Genomic DNA, 25,376 nt, shown 5'->3' with positions numbered 1-25,376 from the left:
AAGATAGATGGACATTCCCATCTTGATTGTACTTAAAGGGCCACTGTTCACGTTACTTTTCTGCCAGTAGGAGATATATAACATGTACTATATAACATATTAAAACATCAATTGGGAAAGCCAGTTACTTCAAAGTATAGACCTTATTGTAAGGGTAAGTGGCATCTCTTCTAAGATTAAGGTAAATTTATTAAATGTGTCCCTCTTATTTTTTGAAGGTTCCTCTTTTGACCCCACTTATCTGTTGACTTTGGCGGTTTCCAATGTGATTTGTTCCATTGTCTTTGGTGAGCGCTTTGAATACGAAGATGAAAAGTTCCTTAGTCTTTTGACCATGTTGAAAGAATCCTTCAAGATAATAAACTCATCAATTGGGCAGGTAATAAAAATGTTTGTCTGAGATTTGGAGTTTTCAGATACTAAAGGCTGAGTTACTATAGATGTGACCCCCTAAGTGGTGCACCACCAAGTTGGGGAACACGGATGTCGACAATTCATTTTATCCCACCTATTGACAAAATTAAGATCAATTGTATGTAATTGAGATCAGAGGAGTAACATGAAGATCTGTGTCCTTAACCCAAATTCTGTATTTTTGTGCAATGACCACAAGCCCATAGGTCCAGAAATATTTGAACAGTGACACAAGTTTTGGCATTTTAGCTGTTTACCAAAACATATTCAAGATACAGTTTTATAAGCAATATGGGCTTAAAGTGCAGACCCTCAGCTTTAATTTGAGAGTATTCACATCCTAGTTTGAATAAGGGTTTGGGAATTACAGCTGTTTAACAGATAGCTGCCTCTTTTTAAATAGACCAAAAGTAATTGGACAGTTATCTCAATAGCTTTTTATTCGACAGGATGGGCTATTCCCTTGTTAATCCAGCGTCAGGTAAAGGGGTTATCCACTACTTTAGATTATCCCCCAATGTATCCCCCCAGGGCCCCTAAGCCTTTTTGTAAATACCTTCTGTTGCAGATAATGCCTGTGAATGGCGCTATCAGTGGCCGCTCACAGGCATCACGTGACCCCCGGCTGCAGCCGACTCTGACATCCGCTGATGTCATGACAAGTGCTGGCAGCAGCTGGGGGTCTTTTTCTTCCTAGTTCCAGGTGGATGCCAGCCTGTGGGCGGGGTTACTCCCCCACACCACAGCCAGTATCCACCGGGTGCTATGCCTCTCCCCATTCATTGGGAAAGCGCACGGTGGATGTTGAGTGTGATGTGGGGGGTAAACCCGCTCACAACCCAGCAGCCACCGTGGGGACCCCAGCGCTGAGTCATGCCTCACTTGCCGTGACATCAGCGCGGGGTCACGTGATGGCTGTGAGTGGCCACCAACAGTGACGCTCACAGGCATTATCTGCAAGGGAAGGTATTTACAAAAAGGCTCCGGGGGGATATATTGGGGGATTAACCTAAAGTAGTGTACAACTTCTTTAAGCAGTTAAAAGGTCTGGAGCTGATTCTAGGTGTGGCATTTGCATTTGGAAGCTGTTGTTGTGAATCCACAACACGCGATCAAAGAAGCTCTCAATAAAAGAGAAACAGACCATTATCAGGCTGAAAAAAAAAATAAATCCATCAGAGAGATAGCAAAAATTTTAGGGGTGGCTAAATCAACAAATTGGTACATGCAGCGAAATGAAGACCGCACTAGTGAGCTTGGGCACTCAAAAAGCCCTGAAAGTTGATGGAAAAAACAGTAGTGGATGATTGCAAAATACTTTCCATGGTGAAGAAAAACCCTTCACAACATCCATCCAAGTGAAGAATGCTCTCCAGGAAGTAGGTGTTTCAGTATTTAAGTCTATTATAAAGAGGAGACTTCATGAGAGCAAATACAGTCTTAAAAATAAATGTTTTTTGGCAAATTCTAATCTGGCCTTTCTAAGGAAGCCAATCCAATTCTGGAAAAGTATTCTTTCGACAGATGAAACTAAACTAAACTAAAATCAATCTGTACCAGAATGATTGGAAGAAGAAAATATGGAGAAGGCATGATAATGTTAGAACCTTGCTCTTAGGTTTTTCTATTGCTGGTCACATGACCTTGTTGGCCTATTTAGTCCTGCTCCGCCCTTCTGGCTTTGCTGGACTTCATTGTATTACTACTCTTTAGCTAGCCTGTGCTCAGTATCTAACTCTGTTAGTTTGCTTGGTCTTCGGACCTCAGTGTTCTATATATTTTGTTTGTTTGTCTGTCTGCTACTATTTCTGTTAGGAGGTGTCCATTTTGCTCCCAGTCCCTAGTACTTGTAGGGATTCCTTCCCCACATCTATAGGTCTCCGTACAGACTAGCTGAGGACTTTAGCAGGTCTGATCGCAGGATCAGGTTCCCTGTTACATCGTAGGGATCAAGCTGAGTTCTATCGTAGGAACAGATCTCCTCTCTTTCCTTAGCTCTGGTAGCAGAACATAACAGTAAGTCCAGCCTGCAAATTCTCTAAGGAAAGATTTTTCTGTTTCATCATGGTGTCGGTTCTGGATTTGGCTAAACGCCTGCAGGGACTCTCTCTGGAGGTGGCCGAGCTCCATCAGCACGTGAGTAACTGTCCTGGAGCACATTTCTTGGAGCCTAAGGTACGTTTGCCTGATTTATTTTTTGGTGAACACCAAGAATTTTTTTCATTTAAAAATGCTTGCTTATTGTATTTTCGTTTGAGACCCAGGTCCTCTGGGGATGAATCCCAGCGCATAGGATTCATAATGTCACTTTTGCGCAAAGAGCCTCAGGAGTGGGCCTTTTCTTTGCAACCTAGTGATACATGCTTTAGATCAGTGGATAGTTTTTTTTTCTGCTTTGGGGCTATTATATGATGATCCTGACCGTGTCTCATCTGCTGAGACTGAGTTGAGACGTTTGAGACAGGGATCAGGTAATGTGGAAAAATATTGTACTCATTTCCGTCGGTGGTCTACTCAAATAGGGTGGAACGATTCTGCTCTGAAGAGTCTGTTTCTTGCTGGGCTTAGTGAAAGGGTTAAAGACCTGCTAATTGCTTATCCCACACCTGAAGATTTGCAACAGGCTATGCAATTAGCTATACGGGTGGATAGGAGAATGCGTGCAAGGGTTAATGAGAGCAAATCCTCTGCTATGTCAGTTTCTGGTCATGAGAATGTGTGTACTGACAGTGGAGAGCCGATGGAGATTGGAGCGATGGCACCTCGCTCTCAAGAAAAGGACCGCAGATTTTCTGAAGGTTTGTGTTTCTATTGCGGAAATTCTGGTCATTTCATTAAAAGCTGTGTGCTTCGTATGAAGAAAGAAAAAAAAATGGTCAGTCATGCCCGTATTGCCTGTTTAAATTCCAAGGGTGTATTTTTAGCTGCTTCCACTATTGCTCAGGAAAAATTAATGGAATTTCGGGTGTTTGTCGATTGTGGGTCTACTCTGAATGTAATTGATGGGGGATTCTTGGAAAAACTCAATTTAAAACCCGAACCTTTGTCATCCCCCATTGCTGTGGTTTCTGTGGATGGCTCCCCTTTGAAGAATGTTACTCTCAAGGTCTGTGAATTTCCTCTCACTATTAATGGTGTTCACCATGAGAAATTGGATTTGGTAGTGTTGAATAACTTGCCTTCTCCGGTGGTGTTGGGATTGCCCTGGTTAAAATTGCACAATCCTGTACTGGATTGGTCTACCAATGAAATTAAATCCTGGAGCCATAAATGTTATGACTAGTGTTGTAACGGGCGTATTGCAGCTGTGGATAGGGGGGAATTGCCTGTTCCTATTCAGGATTTTTGGAGAGTTTTTTCTGAGAAGGAATCGCAGGTTTTGCCTCCCCATAGAGACTATGATTGTACTATTGAATTTGTCCCTGGAGCGACTCTTCCTAAAAGTCATTTATTTAACCTTACTATTCCTGAGAGAAAGGCTTTAGAGGAATACATACAGACAAGTTTGGCCGCCGGTCACATTAGGCCCTCTAAGTCTCCTGTGGCGGTTGGATTTTTTTTTGTAAAAAAAAAGGACGGCGGTTTACGTCCCTGTCTGGATTTTCGTGAGATTAACAAAATTACTGTACGCAATCCTTACCCACTGCCATTGATTCCTGATCTGTTTAACCAGTTAGTGGGGGCCAAGTGGTTCTCTAAAATTGACCTTCGGGGGGCATACAATCTGTTGCGCATGAAGGAGGGTGACGAATGGAAGACTGCTTTTAACACTCCTGTGGGTCATTTTGAGAATCTGGTTATGCCTTTTGGTCTTACTAATGCTCCTGCATTTTTTCAGAATCTTATTAATGACATCCTTAGACCTTTGATTGGCAAAAATGTGGTTGTGTATTTGGATGACATTTTGATTTATTCGCCGGATCTGGAGTCTCATTGGCGGAGCGTACGTGAAGTATTACAGTTATTAATTGACAATTCGCTTTTTGCTAAGCTGGAGAAATGTGAGTTCGCTGTACAGAGAATTAGTTTTTGGGCTACATTATCTCCAGCGAAGGTTTTGAGATGGACCCGGTGAAAGTTCAAGCGGTGCAGGAATGGCCTAGGCCTATTGGTTTGAAATCGATACAGAGGTTTTTGGGTTTCGCCAATTATTATAGAAAATTCATTAAAAATGTTTCTATTATTGTCAAACCTCTGACCGATCTCACCAGGAAAGGTGCTGATGCGGTTCAGTGGACTTCTGAGGCCATTGAAGCTTTTGTGTATCTCAAGGAGAGGTTCACCTCTGCTCCCATCCTTATGCAGCCTGATGTGACTAAGCCGTTTTTGGTTGAGGTTGATGCTTCCTCTGTGGGGGTTGGCGCAGTATTGTCTCAGGATAACGGGGATGGAGTACATCCCTGTGCCTTTTTTTCAAAAAATTTTTCGGAGACTGAACTGAATTACGATATTGGTAATCGGGAATTATTCGCTATTAAACTCGCATTTGAACACTGGCGCCACCTCTTGGAAGGTGCTGAATTTCCCGTTCAGGTTTTTACGGATCATAAAAATCTGATATATCTTGATGCTGCCAAGAGCCTGAATGCCTGTCAGGCTAGGTGGGCACTGTTTTTCTCGCGGTTTAATTTTTCCGTTACTTACATCCCAGGTACTAAGAATGTTAAGGCGGATGCCTTGTCTCGCAGTTTTTCTCCCATAGTCGGTGCTGAGAAAGAGGAGAACATTTTACAAGAAGGTGTTGTGATTGCTGCTTTGGACTCCGTTTTGGAAGATGAGATTCTTAAAGCACAGGAGAATGCCCCATCTAACACTCCCCATGGGAGGTTGTTTGTGCCTGGGACCTTTAGGAGAGATTTGTTTGTTGAGTGTCACGAATCTCGGTTGGCAGGTCATCCCGGAATCTCTGAGACCAAGAGACTGGTGGGTCGCAGTTTTTGGTGGCCTGGATGGCAGAAGGAAGTCATTAAGTGGGTGCGTCAATGTACTATATGTGCTAGATCTAAGTCCTCACATACTCCTTCTGTGGGGTTACTTTGCCCTCTGGAGGTTCCCAGTGCTCCTTGGACACATTTGGCTATGGACTTTATAACTGACCTTCCCCCCTCTGAGGGTTTTACTGTCATCTGGGTGGTCGTGGACCGTTTTAGCAAGATGTGCCACTTGGTTCCCTTCGTCAAACTGCCCTGCGCTAAGACTCTCGCTAAGGCCTTTGTCAAGGAAATTGTCAGACTTCATGGCGTTTCTACTGACATTGTTTCTGATAGGGGACCTCAGTTCGTGGCTCGTTTTTGGCGCGCCTTTTGTGACAGGTTGGGAGTTCATTTGTCGTTCTCATCCGGATATCATCCTGAATCTAATGGCCAGACAGAAAGGAAAAACCAGGATGTTGAGCAATTCTTGCGTTGTTTTGTGGCAGACAATCAAGAGGGGTGGTCTGAGTTTCTGCCACTTGCTGAATTTGCTCTGAACAATCATACATCTTCTTCTGCTGGTTGTTCGCCTTTTTTTTGTTGTTCTGGGAGACATCCGTCGTTTGGGTCGTTCTCCAAGTTGGTATCTGCCGTGCCTGAGGAGGAGAATTTTTCTGGCGATTTGGAGAGAGTTTGAACGGATGTGCGTGGTAATCTTCAGGAGGCTAACAGAAAATCTAAAGACTACTTTGATAGGAAACGACAGGAGGTTTTGTTCGCTGTTGGTGACATGGTTTGGTTGTCCTCTAGGAATCTGCGGTTGAGGATTCCTTCTAAGAAATTGGGTCCCAAGTTTGTAGGGCCCTTTAAGGTGCTTCAGGTTGTCAACCAATCTGCTGTTAGGTTGGAGGTTCCTACCTCCTGGAGAATTAATCCGGTGTTTCATGTCTCTCTGTTGAAAAAAGCTGTTGTGTCGGATTGTGACGCCTCTGCCTCTGTTCCTCCGGTGGTGGAGGACGGGGAATATGAAATTTCTCGCATCCTTAATTCTAGACGGTATAGAGGTAGTTTGCAGTATCTCGTGGCCTGGAAAGGTTTCGGACCCGAGGATAACTCATGGGTGAGGTCGGATGATGTTTCCGCGTCCAGACTTATCAGAGCGTTTCACAGGAGATTTCCTGATAAGCCTGGTCCTAGGGGATCCGGAGGATCCTCTTAGAAGGGGGGGTACTGTTAGAACCTTGCTCTTAGGTTTTTTCTATTGCTGGTCACATGACCTTGTTGGCCTATTTAGTCCTGCTCCGCCCTTCTGGCTTTGCTGGACTTCATTGTATTACTACTCTTTAGCTAGCCTGTGCTCAGTATCTAACTCTGTTAGTTTGCTTGGTCTTCGGACCTCAGTGTTCTATATATTTTGTTTGTTTGTCTGTCTGCTACTATTTCTGTTAGGAGGTGTCCATTTTGCTCCCAGTCCCTAGTACTTGTAGGGATTCCTTCCCCACATCTATAGGTCTCCGTACAGACTAGCTGAGGACTTTAGCAGGTCTGATCGCAGGATCAGGTTCCCTGTTACATCGTAGGGATCAAGCTGAGTTCTATCGTAGGGACAGATCTCCTCTCTTTCCTTAGGTCTGGTAGCAGAACATAACAGATACGTCTCATGATCCGAAGCGCACCACATTTTCTATAAAACATTGTGGAGGCAGTGATGTAAGATATGCAGAAATGATATCAAAATATGGGTGTGTTATATTATATTCTGAAGTTAAATGTTAGGCCTTGGCTCAATTTGTAGAAGGGCCCTTAGATTTGGCAATCCATATCAATGTTTACAGTATGTTAAAGTACAAAGGTTCCTGAGTCAACAAGAAATTACCAATTGTATTAGAAAAATTAAGAGTGATGCCATACAGCCAATTAACTTAAAGGCTGTGTGCCCACTATGCTTTTTTAAGCATTTCAGCTGCATAATTTTTGCCTCAGAAACACTTAAAAAACGCTTGGTAATAGGTCTGCAATCATCCCCAATGATAATCCGCATGTGCTGTGCACATGCTACGGAAATTTCCGCTGCGGATTATCATTGCAGAAAAATCCACAGCACGTCCATTAATTTTGCGGAATCAAAATGTTTTCGCCGCCATTGACTTGTATTGAATCATATCATATCTGCATAACTACATGTACACATGCGGATATTATGCAATTCAATGCGCGGATGGTACCCAGGTCTGGAGAAGAGGAGACTCTCCTCCAGACCCGGGTACCATAGTACCTGTAGTTAAAAAAAAATGAAAACAAAAAATAAACATATACTTACCTTCTGATTGCCCCCTCTTTTCTCCCGGCAGTGCTGCTGGCTCTTCGGCTGCTCGCGGTGGTGTAATAGGACCTTACATGACGTAATTTAGTCATGTGACAGGTCACGTGACTGCTGAAGTCAGCGGTCGCATGACCTGTCACATGCTTAAATGACGTCATGAAAGGTCCTTTTACACCACCGAGAGCCGCCGATGACACCGGACCAGGAGACCAGGGGCCATCAGAAGGTGAGTATAATTTTTTTTTTATTTTTCACCATTTTTATTATTTTTTTTACTATTGATGCTGCATTTGCAGCATCGTAACTTGGTCACACAACATAAATCCATGCCGGTTGCATGGATTTATATAGTGCAACCAAGTTGTCAAGCACTTTTCCAAGTGATGCTAAAATCTCTTGGAAAGCGCTTGTCAACCCGCATGCGAAATCACATGTGCAAAACGCTTCACAAACGCTTCTGCTTGGCAGAAAAAAGCGCATGTAATCCGCATGTGTTTTTTCTGCCAGGGAGATGCAAAAACGCTCAGGAAAAATCCGCAGCATTTCTGCATTGTGGGCACTTAACCAAATAGTGAGTGAATGAAGAAGAATCAGGATGTCATTATCCTTTGTTAAGTTTATTGTTGGGAAAGAAGTTGAATGCTTAGATGCGTTATATGGAGATATGAAGGAAGAAAAATACATTTTGGAATGTTGGATAAATATTTTGAATAAGGAAATTCAAACATTAAAGGTATCTGTTAAAAATGCTGCTGCAATGTTCGTTAACAGCCAACTAATTGTAGCAGAAAATAAACAATTGAAAATGGAGAATGAACAGCTCAGTGAAAGGCTGAAGGCAGCAGAAAGCCATAAAGATGGGCTATCTGTTTCCTCTACCACTAATTAGGCTGATCATTCTAAATCAGAAAAGTGCAGAAAAAAGTGCTTACAGTGATACAAAAAAATTTAATAATGAGGCCCACGTATGTTTTATTAAAGTTGGTAATGTTAGCTGTAGATATGTCTGCAACATCTTTTATAAAGTGCAGACTAGTGTTGAGCGAGCATGCTCGACACTGCTCATTACTCGCCCGAGCATCACGCTACTCGGGATGTTCGGCGAGCACCGAGCATTTCCGGGTTACTTGGGCGGGAGCTCGGGTCTCCACCCTGCATGTTTGGCGCTCTTTACAGAGCCAATGAACATGCAGGGATTGCCAGCCAGTCACTGTAATGCCGCATGTTGTTTGTGGGCATTAAAGTGATTGGCTGGCCGCACAGCGTCTCCTCGAGTATTTAAAACCGGGCACTCCCATCTTGGACACAGTCGCTCCGGATCAGCCAGTGTAGGGTCAGTGCTGCTGAGTTAGGGAGAGATATATAGTGCGAAATAGGTAGTGTAGGGTCTCTAAAGCCTGCCAAATCAAACAGTCCTTCTCAGGACTTATATCCATCCCAGATATCAGGCAGGCAGGCAGGCAGTATAGGAGATGCAGTGGTTATACCAGCAAACGCTGTATTACAGTCCTGTGTGCTCCTGTTGGTCAAATTGCTAGACTTATCACCCCGGTCTCAGGAGCCAGGAAATTTTTTTTTTTTCATCTAAATCCTGTTTGTTTGATTTTTCCTCAGTCAGACTGTACAAATACACGTCTTATTAAACTTTTTGTATTTTTTCCCCCTCCCCCCAAAAATTGAGTGTGTCTGTGACAATATATCTGTTTAAAAGAGTCTGGTGTAGGCCAGAAAAATAGAACTGTGGTTTTGCAGTTCCACGGGTCAAATCTCTGTATAATCCTGTTTTGGGCATTTTTGCCGTAAAAATAAACTGTAATAGTGTCTCCCTGACTGGTCAAACACCAATATATCTATTTAAAAAGGTCTGGTGTAGGCCAGAAAAATAGAACTGTGGTTTTGCAGTTACACGGGTCAAATCTCTGTATTATCCTGTTTTTGGCATTTTTTGCCGTAAAAAAAGCAGTAATAGTGTCCCCCTGACTGGTCAGACACCAATATATCTCTTTAAAAGAGTCTGGTGTAGGCCAGAAAAATAGAACTGTGGTTTTGCAGTTACACTGGTCAAACTATGTATTATCCTGTTTTTGGCATTGCTTGCCGTAAAAAAAAAACTGTAATAGTGTCTCCCTGTCTGGTCAAACACCAATATATCTGTTTAAAAGAGTCTGGTGTAGGCCAGAGAAATAGAACTGTGGTTTTGCAGTTCCACGGGTCAAATCTCTATATTACCCTGTTTTTGGCATTTTTTGCCGTAAAAAACTGTAATAGCGTCTCCCTGACTGGTCAGACACCAATATATCTGTTTGAAAGAGTCTGGTGTAGGCCAGACAAATAGAACTGTGGTTTTACTCTTCCATGGTTCTAATCTCCTTTTTATTACCCTTTATTCATTGATAGTGTGAGTGTAAGCTATTTTCATTCATTTACAATGGGCAATGCACGTGGCAAGGGATGTGGAACTGAACCTTCTGGTGATGGTGCGTGTAGAGGACCGGGCCATGGCCAAGGTGAAAATGTGCCACAACCAACAGCCACATCTTCTCGCTCCCACTTCTTGACCGAATTATTGGGAAGCACACTACAACACCAGTATTGCGAACTGATCAGTGTGAACAGGTTATTAATTGGATAGAAGATAATACTTCCAGTAACCGGGGCACCAACACCTCCAGTCTGTCTTCCACACGGTCAAATTTTAGTAGCCGTGAGTCTCGACCGCATACTCCTCCTAACTCAGATGCTCCTTCCTCCCACCATGCCGAGTGTCGTCAGACAGCAACTGATGCCACACTTGGACACTCTGGACCATTTCCATATTTGTGCCCCTTGCCTGCTCCTCTTGAAGTGGTGGAAGAGGAGATCCCATGTAGCGATGCCCATATATTTGAACAGTCACGGCCAGAGGAAGTCGACGCTGGCAATTTGTCACAAGAGGTGGACGATGACGAGACACAATTGCCACGAAGTGAGGAGGAGGATCGTGGTGTGCAAGTGGAAGAGGAGGAGGTGGTGGATGATCTAGTAACTGACCCAACGTGGCAGGAGGACACGCAGAGCAAGGCCAGCAGCACACAGGGGGAGGGAGGCAGAGTACCCCAACAGGCAGGAAGAAGCAGTGTGGTGGCCGCACACAGAAGGCGGTCAACAGTTCCCCGCAACACCAACACGAGGGACATTGCCAGTATAACCAGTAGGTCTTCCAGAGTCTCGAATTATTTTAAAGACTCTGCTGATAACCCCAAAAAGGCCATTTGTACCACCTGTCATGCCAGCATCAGTAGGGGTGACAAAACTACCAGCCTGACCACCACCAGCATGATCAGGCACATGTCAGCAAAGCACCCGACTTTGTTGGGCGAACCCCAGGGTCCACGACCAGTGTAAGTGGGTGTCACCACTGCTTCTTCCACTGTTGTAGATGTAATAGAACCCCCTGTTATGCGTGCAAGGCAATCCCCTGTCCATACTGCATGCAAAGATTCCCCCTCCCATCAGTCTTCACTTGTTATGGCAGTTTCTCAAGAAACAGCATCAACGTCCAGGTTCACGTCCCACCGCAGCGTTCAATTGTCCATATCCCAGAGCTCTGAATGAAAGTGCAAATTCGCAGCCAACGCCCCACAGACCACAGTCCTAAATTTGCATATTTCATGACTGCTTGCGTTGGAAATGCTGCCTTTTAGGCTGGTGGAGACGGAATCCTTCCGCAACCTTATGGCGGTGGCCGTCCCTCGGTACTCGGTCCCCAGCCAACACTATTTTGCCTGGTGTGCAATCCCCACACTACACAAGCACGTGTCCCAAAACATCTGCTGTGCCCTCAACAACGCAGTTACTGGGAGAGTCCACCTGACAACGGACACGTGGACAAGTGCTTTTGGCCAGGGATGGTACATCTCCCTGATGGCACACTGGGTAAACATAGTGGAAGCCGGGAACCAGTCGGACCTTGGGATGGAACACATCTTCCCCACACCGAGGATTGCGGGCCCTATGTCAGTCAGAGTTGCCCCCACAGTGTACAGCTCCTGTGCATCATCCTCCTCCTCCTCCTCATGTTCAGCCTCCATCTCAGATATCACCACATCAGTTACAAGCTGGAAGCACTGCAGTACTGCCTCCTCCAAGCGACAACAGGCTGTGCTGAAACTCATTAGCTTAGGTGATAAACCTCACACTACTTGTGAGTTGTGGACAGCTGTGAAAGAGCAGGCAGATCTGGGGCTGAGACCGCTGAACCTACATCCAGGCATGGTCGTGTGTGACAATGGCCGTAACCTGGTGGCGGTTCAGAGGCGAGGCACACACGTACCATGCCTGGCTCATGTGCTTAAACTCGTGGTTCAGCGGTTTCTTAAATCGTACCCCGAGTTGCCAGATCTGCTCGTCAAAGTACGCCGCCTGTCAGCTTATTTTTGCAAGTCGGCTACAGCTTCCGCCACCCTTGCTGTGTTGCAGCAGCGTTTGCAGCTTCCGGCACTCCGACTGGTGTGTGATATCCCCACACATTGGAACTACACCCTACACATGTTGCAAAGGATTTGTGAGCAGAAGAGAGCTTTTGTGGAGTACCAGCTAGTGTTGAGCCACCACCGTAGTGTTCGAGTTCGGTTCGGTTCGTCGAACACCCGTGTGTTCGCCGAACTGTTCGTCGAACTGTTCGTCGAACACCTTCGAACACCGTTAAAACCAATGGCAGGCAAACAAAAACACATAGAAACACATAGAAAACACCTTCAAAGGTGTCCAAAAGCTGACAAACTGCTCAGAAGACATAATTAACACATGGAAAAGTGACAAGTACATATAGTCATGCGAAAATAAAAGAGGTGGAGGAGTAAAAGGAAGGGGAGACACAGATATAGGCATGTCATGCCCTTCTAAAATACAAAAAGTGAGAAGCCGACACGGCCAGTCCGCTCCTGCCCGTGCCACCTCCGTGTCACCGGGTTTGTGCCAGAGTCGCGGTGAACCCTGATGGCCAGCCCCCCTCTCCCAATACTGGTGCCTGCCCGCTGGTGGGTCGAGCGAGCCCCCCTGTGGTGGAGGCAGCTCTAAGCTTTTTAATTTAAATTGTCTCTCTAATTTGAATGAATACACTTTAAATCCATTTACAAGGATCTATTGGAGGGCAAGTCTCATGCCAGCAGCCGCGTAATTCCAGCTCCAGTAGCGTCCACTAAAGCTGCTGCAGTTAAAAAGCTTTTATAAGGATCGAGCTCGGCTGTCCACCGCAAGGCATCCTACTGCCAGTCCCAGCCCCTATGCCTTGGGGTGCCTCCTGATGCTCTTCACTGAGTATCTGTTAGAACCTTGCTGTTAGGTTTTTTTTCCTTTGCTGGTCACATGACCTTGTTGGCCTATTTAATCCTGCTCCGCCCTTCTGGCTTTGCTGGACTTCATTGTATATCTACTTTCTAGCTAGCCTGTGCTCTGTATCTAACTCTGTTAGTTTGCTTGGTCTACGGACCTCTAGGTTCTATCTATTTTGTTTGTTCGTCTGTCTGCTGCTATTTCTGTTAGGAGGTGTCCCATATTCCTCCCAGTCCTTAGTACTTGTAGGGATTCCCTCCCCAAATCTATAGGTCTCCGTACAGACTAGATTAGGACTTTAGCAGGTCTGATCGCAGGATCAGGTTCCCTGTTACATCGTAGGGATTCAGCTGAGTCTTATAGTAGGGACAGATCTCCTCTCTTTCCTTAGCTTTGGTAGCAGAACATAACAGTAAGTCCAGCCTGTAAATTCTCTAAGGAAAGATTTTTTTTTTGTTCCATCATGGTGTCGGTTCAGGATTTGGCTAAACACCTGCAGGGACTCTCTCTGGAAGTGGCCGAGCTCCGTCAGCACGTGAGTAACTGTCCTGGAGCATATTTCTTGGAGCCTAAGGTATGTTTGCCGGATTTATTTTTTGGTGAATATCGAGAATTTTTTTCATTTAAAAATGCTTGCTTATTGTATTTTCGTTTGAGACCCAAGTCCTCTGGGGATGAATCCCAGCGCGTAGGGTTCATAATGTCACTTTTGCGCAAAGAGCCTCAGGAGTGGGCCTTTTCTTTGCAACCTAGTGATACATGCTTCAGATCAGTGGATAGTTTTTTTTCTGCTTTAGGACTATTATATGATGATCCTGACCGTGTGGCATCAGCTGAGACTGAGTTGAGACGTTTAAAACAAGGATCAGGTAATATGGAAAAATATTGTACACATTTTCGTCGTTGGTCCACTCAAACAGGGTGGAACGATTCTGCTCTGAAAAGTCTATTTCTTGCTGGGCTCAGTGAAAAGGTTAAAGACCTGCTAATTGCTTATCCTACACCTGAGGATTTGCAACAGGCTATGCAATTAGCTATACGGGTGGACAGAAGACTGCGTGCTAGGGTTAATGAGAGCAAATCCTCTGCTATGTCAGTTTCTGGTTATGATAATGTGTGTACTAACAGTGGTGAACCGATGGAGATTGGATCGGTGGCACCTCGCTCTCAAGAAAAACACCGTCGTTTTTCAGAAGGCTTGTGTTTCTATTGTGGAAAATCTGGTCATTTGATTAAAGGCTGTGAGCTTCGTATGAAGAAAGAAAAAAAAATGGTCAGTCACGCCCGTATTGCCTGTTTAAATTCCAAGGGTATATTTTTAGCTGCTTCCACGATTGCTCAGGAAAAATTAATGGAATTTCGGGTGTTTGTTGATTGCGGGTCTACACTGAATGTTATTGATGGGGGATTCGTGGAAAAACTCAATTTAAAACCTGAACCTTTATCATCCCCCATTGCTGTGGTTTCTGTGGATGGCTCCCCTTTGAAGAATATTACTCTCAAGGTCAGTGAATTTCCTCTCACTATTAATGGTGTTCACCATGAGAAATTGGATTTGGTAGTGTTGAATAACTTGCCTTCTCCAGTAATATTGGGTTTGCCCTGGTTAAAATTTCACAATCCTGTACTGGATTGGTCTACCAGTGAAATTAAATCCTGGAGCCATAAATGTTATGACAAGTGTTGTAACGGGCTTATTGCAGCTTTGGATAGGGGAGAATTGCCTGTTCCTATTCAGGATTTTTGGAGAGTTTTTTCTGAGAAAGAATCGCAGGTTTTGCCTCCCCATAGAGACTATGATTGTTCTATTGAATTTGTCCCTGGAGCGACTCTTCCTAAAAGTCGTTTATTTAACCTTACTATTCCTGAGAGGAAGGCTTTGGAGGAATACATACAGACAAGTTTGGCCGCCGGTCACATTAGGCCCTCTAAGTCTCCTGTGGCGGTTGGATTTTTTTTTGTAAAAAAAAAGGACGGCGGTTTACGTCCTTGTCTGGATTTTCGTGAGATTAACAAAATTACGGTACGCAATCCTTACCCACTGCCATTGATTCCTGATCTGTTTAACCAGTTATTGGGGGCCAAGTGGTTCTCTAAAATTGACCTTAAGGGGGCATACAATCTGTTGCGCATGAAGGAGGGTGATGAATGGAAGACTGCTTTTAACACTCCTGTGGGTCATTTTGAGAATCTGGTTATGCCTTTTGGTCTTACTAATGCTCCTGCATTTTTTCAGAATCTGATTAATGACATCCTTAGACCTTTGATCGGTAAAAATGTGGTTGTGTATTTGGATGACATTTTGATTTATTCGCCAGATCTGGAGTCTCATTGGCGGAGCGTGCGTGAGGTATTACAGTTATTAATGGACAATTCGCTTTTTGCTAAGCTGGAGAAATGTGAGTTCGCTGTACAGAGAATTAGTTTTTTGGGCTACATTATCTCCAGCAAAGGTTTTGAGATGGATCCGGTTAAGATTCAGGCTGTGCAGGAATGGCCTAGGCCTATTGGTTTGAAATCAATACAGAGGTTTTTGGGTTTCGCCAATTACTATAGAAAATTCATAAAAAATTTTTCTAGTATTGTCAAACCTCTGACTGATCTCACCAGGAAAGGTGCTGATGCGGTTCAGTGGTCTTCTGAGGCCATTGAAGCTTTTGTGTATCTCAAGGAGAGGTTCACCTCTGCTCCCATCCTTATGCAGCCTGATGTTACTAGGCCGTTTTTGGTTGAGGTTGATGCTTCCTCTGTGGGGGTTGGCGCAGTATTGTCTCAGGATAACGGGGATGGATTACATCCCTGTGCATTTTTTTCAAAAAAATTTTCGGAGACTGAATTGAATTACGATATTGGTAATCGGGAATTATTGGCTATTAAACTCGCATTTGAACACTGGCGCCACTTCTTGGAAGGTGCGGAATTTCCCGTTCAGGTTCTTACGGATCATAAAAATCTGATATATCTTGACGCTGCCAAGCGCCTGAATGCCCGTCAGGCTAGGTGGGCACTGTTTTTCTCGCGGTTTAATTTCTCCGTTACTTACATCCCTGGTACTAAGAATGTTAAGGCGGATGCCTTGTCTCGCAGTTTTTCTCCCATAGTCGGTGCTGAGAAAGAGGAAAACATTTTACAAGAAGGTGTTGTGATAGCTGCTTTAGACTCCGTTTTGGAAGATGAGATTCTTAAAGCTCAGGAGAATGCCCCATCTAACACTCCTCATGGGAGGTTGTTTGTGCCTGGGACCTTTAGGAGAGATTTGTTTGTTGAGTGTCACGAATCTCGGTTGGCAGGTCATCCCGGAATCTCTGAGACCAAGAGACTGGTGGGTCGCAGTTTTTGGTGGCCTGGATGGCAGAAGGAAGTCATTAAGTGGGTGCGCCAATGTACTATATGTGCTAGATCTAAGTCCTCACATACTCCTGCTGCGTGGTTGCTTTGTCCTTTGGAGGTCCCCAGTGCTCCTTGGACACATTTAGCTATGGACTTTATAACTGACCTTCCCCCCTCTGAGGGTTTTACTGTCATCTGGGTGGTCGTGGACCGTTTTAGCAAGATGTGTCACTTGGTTCCCTTCGTCAAACTGCCCTGCGCTAAAACTCTCGCTAAGGCCTTTGTCAAGGAAATTGTCAGACTTCATGGCGTTCCTACTGACATTGTTTCTGATAGGGGTCCTCAGTTCGTGGCTCGTTTTTGGCGTGCCTTTTGTGACAGGTTGGGAATTCATTTGTCGTTTTCGTCCGGATATCATCCTGAATCTAATGGCCAGACAGAAAGGAAAAACCAGGATGTTGAGCAGTTCTTGCGTTGTTTTGTGGCAGACAATCAAGAGGGGTGGTCTGAGTTTCTGCCACTTGCCGAATTTGCTCTGAACAATCATACATCTTCTTCTGCTGGTTGTTCGCCTTTTTTTTGTTGTTCTGGGAGACATCCGTCGTTTGGGTCGTTCTCCAAGTTGGGATCTGCCGTGCCTGAGGAGGAGAATTTTTCCGGTGATTTGGAAAGAGTTTGGACGGATGTGCGTGGTAATCTTCAGGAGGCCAACAGAAAATCTAAAGACTACTTTGATAGGAAACGACAGGAGGTTTTGTTCGCTGTTGGTGACATGGTTTGGTTGTCCTCTAGGAATCTGCGGTTGAGGATTCCTTCTAAGAAATTGGGTCCCAAGTTTGTAGGGCCCTTTAAGGTGCTTCAGGTTGTCAACCAATCTGCTGTTAGGTTGGAGGTTCCTACCTCCTGGAGAATTAATCCGGTCTTTCATGTCTCTCTGTTAAAAAAAGCTGTTGTGTCGGATGGTGACGCCTCTGCCTCTGTTCCTCCGGTGGTGGAGGACGGGGAATATGAAATTTCTCGCATCCTTGACTCTAGACGGTATAGAGGTAGTTTGCAGTATCTTGTGGCCTGGAAAGGTTTCGGACCCGAGGATAACTCTTGGGTGAGGTCAGATGATGTTTCCGCGTCCAGACTTATCAGAGCGTTTCACAGGAGATTTCCTGATAAGCCTGGTCCTAGGGGATCCGGAGGATCCTCTTAGAAGGGGGGGTACTGTTAGAACCTTGCTGTTAGGTTTTTTTTCCTTTGCTGGTCACATGACCTTGTTGGCCTATTTAATCCTGCTCCGCCCTTCTGGCTTTGCTGGACTTCATTGTATATCTACTTTCTAGCTAGCCTGTGCTCTGTATCTAACTCTGTTAGTTTGCTTGGTCTACGGACCTCTAGGTTCTATCTATTTTGTTTGTTCGTCTGTCTGCTGCTATTTCTGTTAGGAGGTGTCCCATATTCCTCCCAGTCCTTAGTACTTGTAGGGATTCCCTCCCCAAATCTATAGGTCTCCGTACAGACTAGATTAGGACTTTAGCAGGTCTGATCGCAGGATCAGGTTCCCTGTTACATCGTAGGGATTCAGCTGAGTCTTATAGTAGGGACAGATCTCCTCTCTTTCCTTAGCTTTGGTAGCAGAACATAACAGTATCCCATGGTCCCGAAGCATTTCCTTTGAAAAAATTAAGTGTCTAAACTACAGGTGGTGTAGCTTGCTTAACAGCCGGGATAATCCGCTGACTAGCAGACACTGCTACTAGGCACAAAGTATTTCCTGGGCTAGATGCAGTTAAAAATTTGTAATTAGATACTCTCGTTGGATGCTGAGAAAGCATTCCATAGAGTCTCCTGGCACGCCATATATGATTCTCTTAAAAAGCTTGGGGTAGGGGTCTAGGGGACCCTTTTATAGCCAAAATCACGGCCCTGTATCACAATACGTCACCTAGGCTGAAGATAAATGGAACTGTAGCACCCTGAGGGCTCGGTTGCTACAGAGGTATTGCACCTCACCCAGAGGTGTGATATCTCACTCTCAGGTAAGGATGGAGTGTGGATCAGGACCCGACACCTGCATGCATTACACCACATTGCCGTGGGGCAGGGCGACCAATATGCCTCTGAGATGGGCACGACAGTCCCTGTCCCTGGCTGGAGTGGGGGGAGGGAACACTGAGGAAGGGGAACCCTGTAGTGCAGGAGCAGGGAGGAAGCAGTTCCTGGGTGCATTGAGAAGGGAGTATAAAAGGTGGGCACCATCTTAGTTCAGTGTAGAGAAGTCTGAGCAGAAGTGGCAGGGAGCAGGGGCTCTGCATGAGCTCTGCTCCGGAGGCGGGCCTAGTAACAGAGGCCCAGGCCTGGAAGAGGGAGAAGGAAGGAAGAGGAGCGGAGAAGGCTCCAGGAACGAGGAATGAAGGGATCCCAGGGGTGCGGACGGGCGAGTCGCCACCGCACGCCCGAATCCACCTGCGTGGAGGGGTCAGGCCAAAGGGGGAGACCGGTCCCCGAAACTAGTGGAGGCAGGAAACGACCCTCAGCTAGAAACCGGAGGCTGTGACATTTTATGTGGCGCAGCCCCTCGCTACACCCGCTAGGAAGGCACCACATAGGGTCAGGGAAACTGGCGCCAAGTTTACCAAGATGAGGCCCGAGGCAGCCGGACAGAAGGGTTGGTAAGAAAGGCCAGACAAAGGACACACAAAGGGGGTCCTGTGAAGCGCTCCAAAGTTATCTGGGAGTTGTCTGAGCCCCTCACCTGGTGAGCACAGTACGACGTGGGCAGCCGTTACCTGCAGACGTGGTCTGGATAATAAGAACTGTGAGTAAAGGCCCTGGACTGCATCACTGACTCCGTGTCGCTACTGCTGCTGCCCTGCACCATCACCCCCATCCTCCGCATACACTGCCCTGAGGCTATACTCCTCCCGTGGGGAGTTATGCTACGCTCTGCTGCACCCACAACACCAGCCTCAGCGGTCTGCCCTGCAGCGGCGGTTCACTCTGACCGCAATCCACGGGTGGCGTAGTCGGACATTTAAACATCAAAACCACATAAATAGTTCCGCCACTGGTTTGACCACCCTGTGCCACGGAATCGGGTCGCCGCCACGAAGACTACAACCACCAGCATCCACCAAAAAGGGTCCGGCTCTGGGTGTCCCAAGGCCCAGGGGGTGCATCAGAACATTTTCATCACCTTTCACAATCACCAATGGGACAAGGCAGGGATGTCCTCTGTCCCCTCTCTTATACATCCTAGTGACGGAGCACCTGCTCTCATCAATTCGCCATAACCCCAATATTAGGTGGATTGAGGTGGGAGGCACCGAGTACAAGTGCTCTCTATTTGCTGATGATGTCCTAGTATATATCACTCAATCACATATATCAATCCATGCTGTTATGGCTGAAATAGATCACTTTGTTACATGGTCAAATTTTAAAATCAATGCAGCGAAGTCTGAGGCCCTCGATGTCTCCCTCCCCAAATCCATATAGGATTCCATCCAGTCCAACTTTCCCTTTGCCTGGCCCTCACAGGGTATCAAATACTTAGGAATTCCTATTCATAGAGACCTCTCCCATCTATGTTATCTTAATTTTGGGCCCTTTATTGAACAACTCCATACAGACCACGGTTGGCAAGTTAGAACTGTAAGATTCACTACGTGAACCACTGGTGTTTTGTGGAAAAGCACATGTACACTGCGTTCCAAATTATTATGCAAAAAGTGTTTAGGAGTGATAAGGGAAGAATTTGCTTGTTTGTCAGTTAAACTCATTGATGGTGATGTGTGTCAGGGCTCTTTATATCACTGTAAGCAATTGCAGACACCTGTGCTAATTAGTTTGGCAGGTGTGTCCAATGAAAGGCAAGACTACTTAAGAAGGCTGTCTCACATTATTAAGCAGCCTACATTTTCTGCCAAAATGGGAAAGAAAAAGGATTTGTCGGCTGCTGAGAAGCAACAAATTGTGGAGTGTTTAGGTCAAGGCATGACTACAATCAACATTGTGCGATGATCAGGATGAAGTGTCTTGGCAATCAAGAAGTATGTAGCTGATTCACAGTACACACGTGTGCGTGCTGATAAGGGCAAATTGAGGACTCTTTCCTACAGGCAATTACGTCAGGTTGAAAGAGCAGCGGCAAAAAAGCCTTGTCATAGCAGCAGACAAGTTTTTGAAGCTGCTTGTGCCTCCAACGTCCCCCGAGCAACAAGATGCAGGGTCCTTCAGAGGCTTGCAGCTGTGCATACGCCATCCTGTCGACCTCCTCTATCCACTTCACAGAAGCAGAAACGGCTCCAGTGGGCCAAACATTACATGAAGACTGATTTCAAAACTGTTTTGTTCATGGATGAGTGCCGTGCAGCGCTCGATGGTCCAGATGGATGGAGTGGAGGATGGCTGGTTCATGGACACCCCACGCAAACACGGCTACAGCGCCAACAAGGAGGAGGTGGAGTAATGTTTTGGGCTGGAATCATGGGGAGAGAGATTGTCGGCCCCTTTAGGATCCCTGAAGGCGCTAAAGATGAACTCCATAATGTATGTGGATTTTCTCAAACAGCACTTCCTGCCATGGTTCAAGAAGAAGAACCGTGTATTTCACAGCAAGATCATTTTTCTGCATGATAATGCACCATCTCATGCTGCACATAAAACATCTGCATCTCCTGCTGATATGGGCATAAAAGGGGACAAACTTATGGTGTGACCCCCATGCTCCCCTGACCTGTACCTCATTCAGAACCTTTGGAGCATCATTAAAAGGAGTGTCTATGATGGCGGGAGGCAGTTCACATCTAAGCAACAGCTCTGGGAGGGTATTCTGTCCTTATGCAAAACAATTGAAGCAGAAACCATCCAAAACCTGACAAATTCAATGGACGAGAGAGTTCAGAAGCTGCTTTCGAACAAGGGGTCCTATGTGAAAATGTAACATCACCTAGAATAAAGTTTTGAGTTGAAAACTGTTTGATTTCAGTTTCTAACAACCTGCTAATGCTTATAATTTCAAAAATGACCATTTTTTTGGTCTTTATTAAAATGAAAAGGTTGATCGAAAAGTTTGGGGGATCTAAGAGTGTGGCAACCCAGTAGTCATGATTACTTCGAATTCTGACAATATGAGGGTCATGCTGCAGGCAGTGCAGCAAGAAGGCACTTATGTGTCTTGCGCATCTCGGAGCCCCAAAATTATTTTCCGGGCTAGATGCAGCTAAAAATTATTATTAATTTTAAATCTGGTGAAGCTTTAGTATAGATGGCATAATAGGATCAGTACTGCACACTGCTACAAAGCCCAAATTATTTTCCAGCCAAGATATAGATAAACATGATTAGTAATTTGAAAGCTTAAAACGGTTGGTAGGGTGATTTTAACCAATCATCAAGCTTTTACTCTCCCCAGGATGACACAGGGGTAGAAAAGTCGTTTCGGATCCATGATTTGTTCATCTTTATGAACGTGAGTCTGTCTACATTATCAGTGGAGAGCCGCGTGCGCTTATCTGTCAGCACACCACCAGCAGCGCTGAACACACGTTCAGACAGAACGCTGGCTGCGGGGCATGACAAGATCTCCAAGGCGTAAGTGGCTAGCTCCGGCCATTTATCCAGATTGGAAGCCCAAAAAGAGCAAGGGTCCAGTGACACAGTCGTGGCTTCAATGTTTACTTGGAGATACTCCTGTACCATCGTCTCTAGGCGTTGACTATGTGTCAGACTTCTTGTCTCCTGTGGCCTTGCAAAGGATGGGCTAAAAAAGTGGTGAAATGATTCCGCAAAATTGATGTTACCAGCAGATACTGTGGTTCTGTTATGGTTTGAGTGCTGAACACTTGACGGTCCCACGGTTGGCAAGTTGGAACTGTGAGATTCACTACGTGCACCACTGGTATTTTGTGGAAAAGCACATGTAAGATTCTGCAACAGTCTCTGCTGATACTCCTGCATGCGTGCATCCCTTTCTATGGCAGGAATAATTTCTGCAAATTTACTTTTGTACCGGGGATCTAACAGTGTGGCAACCCAGTAGTCAGGATTATTTCTAATTCTCACAATTCGAGGGTCATGTTGCAGGTAGTGCAGCAAGAAAGCACTCATGTGTGTTGCGCATCCAGGAGCACCAAGTCCCTGTTGTGTTGGTGGCGAGGTAACAATCATGCTTCCTTCCTCTGTCCTCTCCCCCCAACCTCGCACAACAGAAATGTGATCAAGGTCTCCCTCATCTGATGAGTCTTCCATCAGTTCGTCCTCCACTTCTTCCTGGGCTCCTGCACCTTCCTCACTAGTTTGGCTGCTACCATGCGCCCTGGTAAAACCATCTCCCCCACCCTCACATGCCTGCCGCCTTGGTGCTGCCGACCGTCTGGACCTTGCAGATGTTAGCCCTTCCGCATACAACTCCTCCTCCTCTACATCCTCCACCTCCTCTTGTGCCACCACCTGACTCCGAATTCTGTTTAACATGTGCTCCAGCATGTAAATCACCGGAATAGTCATGCTGATAATGGCATCGTCAGCACTAAACATCTTCGTCGCCATTTCAAAACTGTGCAGAAGGGTGCATAGGTCCCTGATCTGAGACCACTCCTCCAGCGTGATTTGCCCCACCTCTGAATCTTGTTGGCCCAGGCTATACGTCAGAACGTATTGCACCAGGGCTTGTCGGTGCTGCCACAGTCGCTGCAACATGTGCAGAGTTGAATTCCACTGGGTAGGCACATCGCATTTTAGCCGGTGAAGTGGCAGGCCCAACGACTTCTGTAGAGATGTAAGTCGCTGAGCTGCGGGATGCGAACGGCGGAAGTGAGCACACAGCGACCGTGCCCTCTGCAGAAGGCCATCTAGTCTGGGATAGTGGGCTAAAAATTGCTGGACAACCAGGTTCAACACTTGAGCCATACAAGGCACGTGTGTGACATTGCCCCGGCGAAGGGCCGCACCCAGGTTTGCAGCATTGTCGCACACGGCCTTCCCTGGTTTCAGGTCCAGTGGAGACAACCATTCATGAAATTGGTTCTCCAGAGCTGACCACAACTCCTCAGCTGTGTGACTCACATTTCCCAGACATTTCAGTGTAAAAACCGCCTGATGACGTTGAGCCCTACTGCCAGCATAGTAAGGAGGTGTGCAGGATCCCTTCTGCGCAGTTAGAAAGCTTGTGGCATGACCAGACAGGCTTTGGGTGCAGGTGGAAGACCGAGAGGATTTTGAGGAGGCAGAAGCAGTGGAGGAACTTTGACATAAAGAGGATTGACGCACAACTCGTGGGGACGGCAAGACTTGGACAGCAGCCCCTTGTCCTGCTGTCCCCATAGTTACCCAGTGCCCAGTCAGCGACATGTAACGCCCCTGTCCATGCCTACTCGTCCAAGTGTCTGTGGTGAAATGCACCCTGTCACACACAGAGTTTCTCAAAGAAGCGGTGATGTTGTGTGCGACATGCTGGTGGAGCGCAGGCACACCTTTCTTTGAGAAGTAGTGCCGACTGGGCATCTGGTACTGGGGCACTGCGACGGACATAAGGTTTTCGAAAATCCTCTGTGTCCACCAGGCGGAAAGGCAGCATTTCTGTAGCCAAGAGCTTGCAGATGGTGAAATTCAACCTCTTAGCTTTCTCATGGCTAGGAGGAAATGGTCTTTTACTTGTCCACATCTGAGGGACCGAGGGCTGGCTATTGTGCTTAGACGGGGTTGATAAGGGTGTCCCCGGCAAACTGCCGGTCTGTGAGGAAGATGCAGGCGGACATGTTAGGTTGCCTTGATCCAAAAGTGGTGCTATCGATGTCGGACAGCGCTCAACACCAGCTGGTGTTACCACCTCCAAAGAAAATGATGACCTGCCAATCACGCTGGCTGTTGCGGGTAAAGAGGTGGCAGGTCTGCGCCCCAAAACAGGTGTGACTGCTGTCCCCCCAGTCACAGAGGATGAAGAGGCCGCGGATGCACAAGATATGGCAGACGGTGGTTGGCCCGGCCGGCTAGGCCGCATTGTAGTACACTGAGCTTCCCACTGCAACTTATGCTTCATGTCCATGTGCCGGTTCATGCATGAAGTACTCAAACTATGTATTTTTTGGCCTCTACTTAGCTTTTGCTGACAAATGTTACAGATAACACGAGTTGGGTCATCTTTATCGATCTGAAAAAATGCCCAGGCTATGCAAGGCTTAGCACCCATGCGACCTGAAGAGCCACCACGACTTGTGGTGAGAGGCAGAGTTGTGTTTGAGGATGCAGTTGTTGACGTGCTTCCAGTACTACGTCTCTGTCCAGGAAGGCGCAACCTGACCTCGTCGTCACTAGCATCTTCCTCCACCTCCTCTGCTGACCTCATCTCTTGGCTGACTGTGGGTTGACAGTAAGTGGGATCTCCAACCTCATCATAATCACCCTGTGCGTTATCACACCCGTCGTCCTCAGAGCCAACCTGTTCCTGCCCTGACAAAAAACTAAAGTTGTCGCTCCAATCAGGTATTTGAGTCTTATCATCGTCTTCCTCATTGTCTCCACCAACAGGAGTTACAGTTTGGGAATGAAGGTCTACATTATGGTCAGAACCTTCTGCGTCTGGTCCTGGATCCGACTCATAAAGATTCTGGGCATCAGTGCAGATCATTTCCTCGTCTGGATTCACAGAAGCGCTGGAGTCGACCTCTGATTCCCGGCTATAGTATGAGTAAACAGCTCTGCAGACTCAACCATCTGTTCTACCTCATACTCAGACGGGCAGCTGGAGATTTGGGAGCTGTGAGGAAGCAAGTGCGATTGGGGTGACACCTTTGAGGACTGGAGTATTTGTGATGTTGAAGTTGATGTGGAGGAGAGCCCACTTAAAGGAGCACTTGATATCCGTTGAAGCACCTGCTGTTTTTGTGCCTCATCTGGAATTTGTAGCGATTGGCGTGGCCGTAAGAAAGGGATCTTATCACATTGTCCGCTAAAAGAAGTAGACATTTTAGTTTGGCTGGAAGATGGTCTTTCTTCTGCAGATGTTACTGTTGCTTTAACACCTACCCCACGGACACAACCTTTTTTCCCCTTCCCAGCACGCCTATTCCCCTTTCCACCAGCAGCAGGCCTTT

At 46.2% G+C, this 25,376-nt stretch overlaps 1 protein-coding gene across 3 annotated transcripts in view; it reads left to right on the top strand.

The window, feature by feature from the left end:
- The window catches only part of LOC141154969 (cytochrome P450 2C8-like), a 77,697-nt gene that overhangs the window by 35,135 nt on the left and 17,186 nt on the right, over positions 1 to 25,376 (top strand). For 2 of the 3 annotated variants that reach the window (XM_073641550.1, XM_073641549.1), the window contains exons 5-6: positions 219 to 379; positions 2,515 to 2,589. In XM_073641550.1, coding sequence (XP_073497651.1) covers positions 219 to 379; positions 2,515 to 2,589 — 236 coding nt within the window. The remainder of the gene's footprint in view (positions 1 to 218; positions 380 to 2,514; positions 2,590 to 25,376) is intronic. The other variant, XM_073641551.1, reaches the window with a different exon arrangement.

This window comes from Phyllobates terribilis, unplaced genomic scaffold (genome assembly GCF_046119375.1).
Source record: "Phyllobates terribilis strain yellow unplaced genomic scaffold, ASM4611937v1 Scaffold_7__3_contigs__length_470593459, whole genome shotgun sequence".
NCBI lineage: Eukaryota > Metazoa > Chordata > Amphibia > Anura > Dendrobatidae > Phyllobates > Phyllobates terribilis.
This window is presented reverse-complemented; position numbering and strand designations above follow the sequence as displayed.